Below are 3,998 nucleotides of genomic sequence, written 5' to 3'. Positions count from 1 at the left end.
ATGGATGAGTTGGGAGTAGAATTACTTTGCAAGAACTCTATGGGCTTGTCTTTTAAAAAAAATAAAAAATTAAAAGGTAACACTTGTATTAAAAAGGAGAACAAGAACAAAAGAGGAGAGATAGGCTGCTGAGAAAGCAGACCCACCTAAGCTCCTAAAAAACGAAGGTCAAAGTCATTCAAAAAAAGAAACATTTACAGCCCATTCAATAATAAGACCCTTAGCCTTGGATGAAACTGATTCTGTTACATTTGAGATATTCCTAAAACATCTGCTATTTCTTTCTTCCCAAACAGACCACCAGATAGCTAGAATCGCCATTCTCCATAAAAGCTTTCTTTTCTTACCTAGATTGACCCCATGCCAAGTAGGAAGGAGAGAATCTATAGAACCAGGAAAACACCAACTGATGTTGAAATAGGAGCAAAAGTCTAACCAAATTTTAACCATGAAGGGGTAGTGGATAAGAAGATGATCAACTGATTCATCGTTCTTCATGCAACATAATTAGATATTGACTATCTGCATTCCTCTTTTTTTCAGATTGTCCATTGTAAGAATCTTTTTCTTTGCTACCAACAAGTTGAAGTAAACTATTTTCAGGGGGGCCGAATATTTCCATATGAAAGGAGTTGGAATACTGTTTGAAGCTGTCGCACTGCTGTGAAGATGAGAGTAGAAAGATCTGACTGAAAATCTGCTTGATTTGTCCAGTCTCCAGATGAGTTTGTCATCGACATGCTGATTAAGCATTGTTTGATAAATGCAGAGAATGAGGTCCACATTCTCGTCGACTTCCCAATCCTGAAGAATTCTTCTGCACTCAACAGACCATTCCACCTTGCCGGATAACACTGAGAAGCATTCAACAATTGCAATAGTCTTGTTTGGAACCAGATGAAAGATATTAGGAAAGCGATTTTTTAACAGATCGTCGCCCACCCATAGGTCTTACCAAAATCTGATATCGTTACCCTTTCCTAACTCGTAACCAATGCCTGCGAGGACTTTACTTTTCATACGAAGAATGCCTTTCCAAATGTGAGAAGCTCTGTAATAGGAGTCTCTTGTCCACCACCCCGTAGCAAATGAGCCGTATTTTCTTTTGATGAATATGTTCCAAAGGGAACCTTTTTCAGACCCAAGTCTCCAAATCCACTTAGCAAGAAGGGCCTGATTCATGATTCTAAGGTTCATGACTCCTGTGCCCCCTTCTTGGAAGTGAGAATAAACCTCGTTCTAATTGAGGAGGTGAAATTTCTTCTTGTCTATTTTTCCATACCACAAGAAATCGTGTCTCAAATTGTATATAGATGTTAAAACAGACATTGGGCATCTAAATAAAGACAAAGTATAGAGGTAAATTGGAAAGCGCCGCCTTGATAAGAGTGAGGCGGCCTCCTAGAGAAAGATACCGGCACTTCCACCTAGCAAGGTGTTTTTCGAATCTATTGGAGATCTTGTTCCATAGAGACTTCGCAGGTGGTCTTAGGCATAGAGGGAGGCCCGTAAAGGTGGTCAGAAAGGACGTAGAGGAGCAGTGAAAGGACAACGCATAGCTGACTAGTTCTTCTTCTTCCAGATTAACCCCATACATCTTCGATTTGGCTAGATTGACTCTCAACCCAGATACGGCTTCAAAACCCCATATTGTGGTGCGTAGATTATCAATTCTGTCAGGGGACACTTCTGAGAAAATTAAAATGTCATCAACAAACTGAATATGAGAAATAGGGGTGGGCATACCTGGGATAGAGATACCATGAAGAATACCCTCTTGTTGGCCTTTATGTAACATTCTAGATAAGGCCTCCCCCATGACGAGAAAAAGGAAGGGTTATAAGGGTCGCCCTGAAGCAAACCTTTAGAGTCTTTGAAGATTCCTCATGGAGTTCTGTTAAGAAGAATAGAGAAGTGAGTTGAGCTAGTACATTCCCCCCATCTAACCTTTCCACTTAGGATTGAAACCCATTCGCTCAAGCATGTATTGGAGAAGGTTCCAGTCAACATGATTGTAGGCTTTTTTTATGTCGAGATTGCAAAATATACTTTTCAGGCCCGATTTATGGCACGAGTGAAGACATTCATTAGCAATGAGAGCACAATCCATAATCTGTCTTATCGGGATAAATGCACTTTGATTTGCTAAGATTATCTTGCCAATGACTTTCTTCAACCGAGAGGTTAGGACTTTGGTTAAGATCTTGTCTGGGCCCCCTATTAGACTGATTGGTCTAAATTCTCTGAAGGAAGCTGCACCTAGAACTTTTGGGATGAGAGCAATGAAGATTGCACCAAGACCAGGAGAGAGTCTGCCTCTTTTGTGTAATTCTTGAATGAAAGTCATGAAGTCGGATTTGATAACTTCCTAGAAACTTTGGAAGAATGAGATTGGAAAGCCATTAGGACCAGGGGATTTATCTCCTCCGAGCGAGTTTATGGCCAGCTTCACTTCCTCCTCTGAGAAGAGGGATTTGAGGGATGAGGCCTCTGCTTCGTCGGAGATTGTCTAAACGCGGTCTTTCTCATTCTTCAGACGATAAGAGAGAGCTGAAGTATTGAATTGCTTGTGCTGCTATATGATCTTTTTCTTCTATGCACTTCTCATTAACTATGATGCTGCTAATTTTTTGGTTCTGGCGTGCATGCTAGCCATGCTGTGAAAATACCTAGTGTTTTTGTCTCCCTCCTTAATTCACCTGGCTCTTGATTTATGCTTCCAAGAGATTTCTTTTTCCAGAGCTCTTGCAGAGATGGATTGGATAAGCTGAATTCTTCGGCCTAGCACTTCTGAGGACATAGGTGATGATTCTGAATTTGCATCGATTTTCTGGAGTTCTAATTATAAAGATTCCATTTCACTTTCTCTTTGACGGAGAACTAATATCTTCCACAGTTTGAGATTATTTTTAATAAGCCTGACTTTAACTAGAAGTCTATGCCTTGCAAATCCTTCCACCTGAAATGACGACCACCAATCGGAGACCTGATTGCTGAATCCTTCAATTAAGAGCCAGGAGGAGTCGAATCTTAATGGTTTAGGGCCCCAATCATTGTCGTCATTTAATAGCAGATTTGGACAGTGATTGTAGGTTGTTCTCGGAAGAGCCAGCTGAGAGACTGAAGGTAAGGCTTCCAGCCATTCAGGGGAGACCAAGAATCTGTCGAGTCTAGAAAGGATGGACTTCAGCCTCTCATTGGTCCAGGTGAATTTAGTGCCAAGAAGAGGAAGATCGACTAACTCTTGTTTTTTGATCCAATCTGAAAAAACTGACATAATTGAGAAGGATTTTCTGCTCCGAGAATGTTCTTCTAGGAATTTAGTGATATTGAAGTCTCCTACGATGCAGCAAGGACCAGAGAAGGATTGTCTTAAAGCTGTCAGTTCGTCCTAAAATTCTGATCACCTAGCATTGAGAGAGGGTCCGTAGACAACGGATATGAGACATTGGAATTTTGTCGATTTATCTAGGAGGATCACTGAGATCGAGAATACTCCAACCCAGGAATGCTGGAGATCCCATTCGCATGATTTCCATGCAACCAGAATGCCTCCTGCACTGTCCGTAGCATTGAGAGATATCCATTTAGCATCTTTGGCCTTCCAAAGGGTGGCCATCAGATCATCTTTGAAGAAAGGAACTTTTGTTTCCTGAAAGCAGAGGACGTCAGGATTTCTCATCCCCACGGATTCTTTGATGAGCCTTCTTTTCTGCTTTGAGCCCATCCCTTTAACGTTCCACGAGATGATTCTCATTAGGTAACCAAACTTCCCCGGGATCCCTACTTTCTAGAGTTTACGATGGAGTCTGATAATAAGCAAGAGTTGGGCATTAAATGTTGAAGTTGTCCATTGCTGACTGATCTGTGAAGAGATTTCGTTGGAGTTCTGGACGCTGGAAGAGGTCGTCCTCTGTTCTCTATACATTGGAAAAGCACTATGTAGTCCTCCGGTTGGTCCCCGAAAGACAATCCCAAGGATCTACCTATATGTCCTA

General features: G+C 41.5%; 1 protein-coding gene across 1 annotated transcript; it reads right to left on the bottom strand.

Annotated features, from left to right (window-relative positions):
- Positions 1-1,336: 1,336 nt before the first annotated feature.
- LOC131254184 (uncharacterized) lies at positions 1,337-2,347 on the bottom strand. The gene is made up of 2 exons (XM_058255187.1): positions 1,948-2,347; positions 1,337-1,689 (listed from the first exon to the last, which is right to left on the bottom strand). The coding sequence occupies exons 1-2, from the start codon at positions 2,345-2,347 to the stop codon at positions 1,337-1,339; spliced, it is 753 nt and encodes a 250-aa protein (XP_058111170.1).
- Between the last annotated feature and the right edge of the window lie 1,651 nt (positions 2,348-3,998).

This window comes from Magnolia sinica, chromosome 8 (assembly GCF_029962835.1).
Source record: "Magnolia sinica isolate HGM2019 chromosome 8, MsV1, whole genome shotgun sequence".
Classification (NCBI taxonomy): domain Eukaryota; kingdom Viridiplantae; phylum Streptophyta; class Magnoliopsida; order Magnoliales; family Magnoliaceae; genus Magnolia; species Magnolia sinica.
The sequence above is the reverse complement of the archived record's forward strand: the minus strand, read 5'-3'. Positions and strand labels throughout refer to the sequence as shown.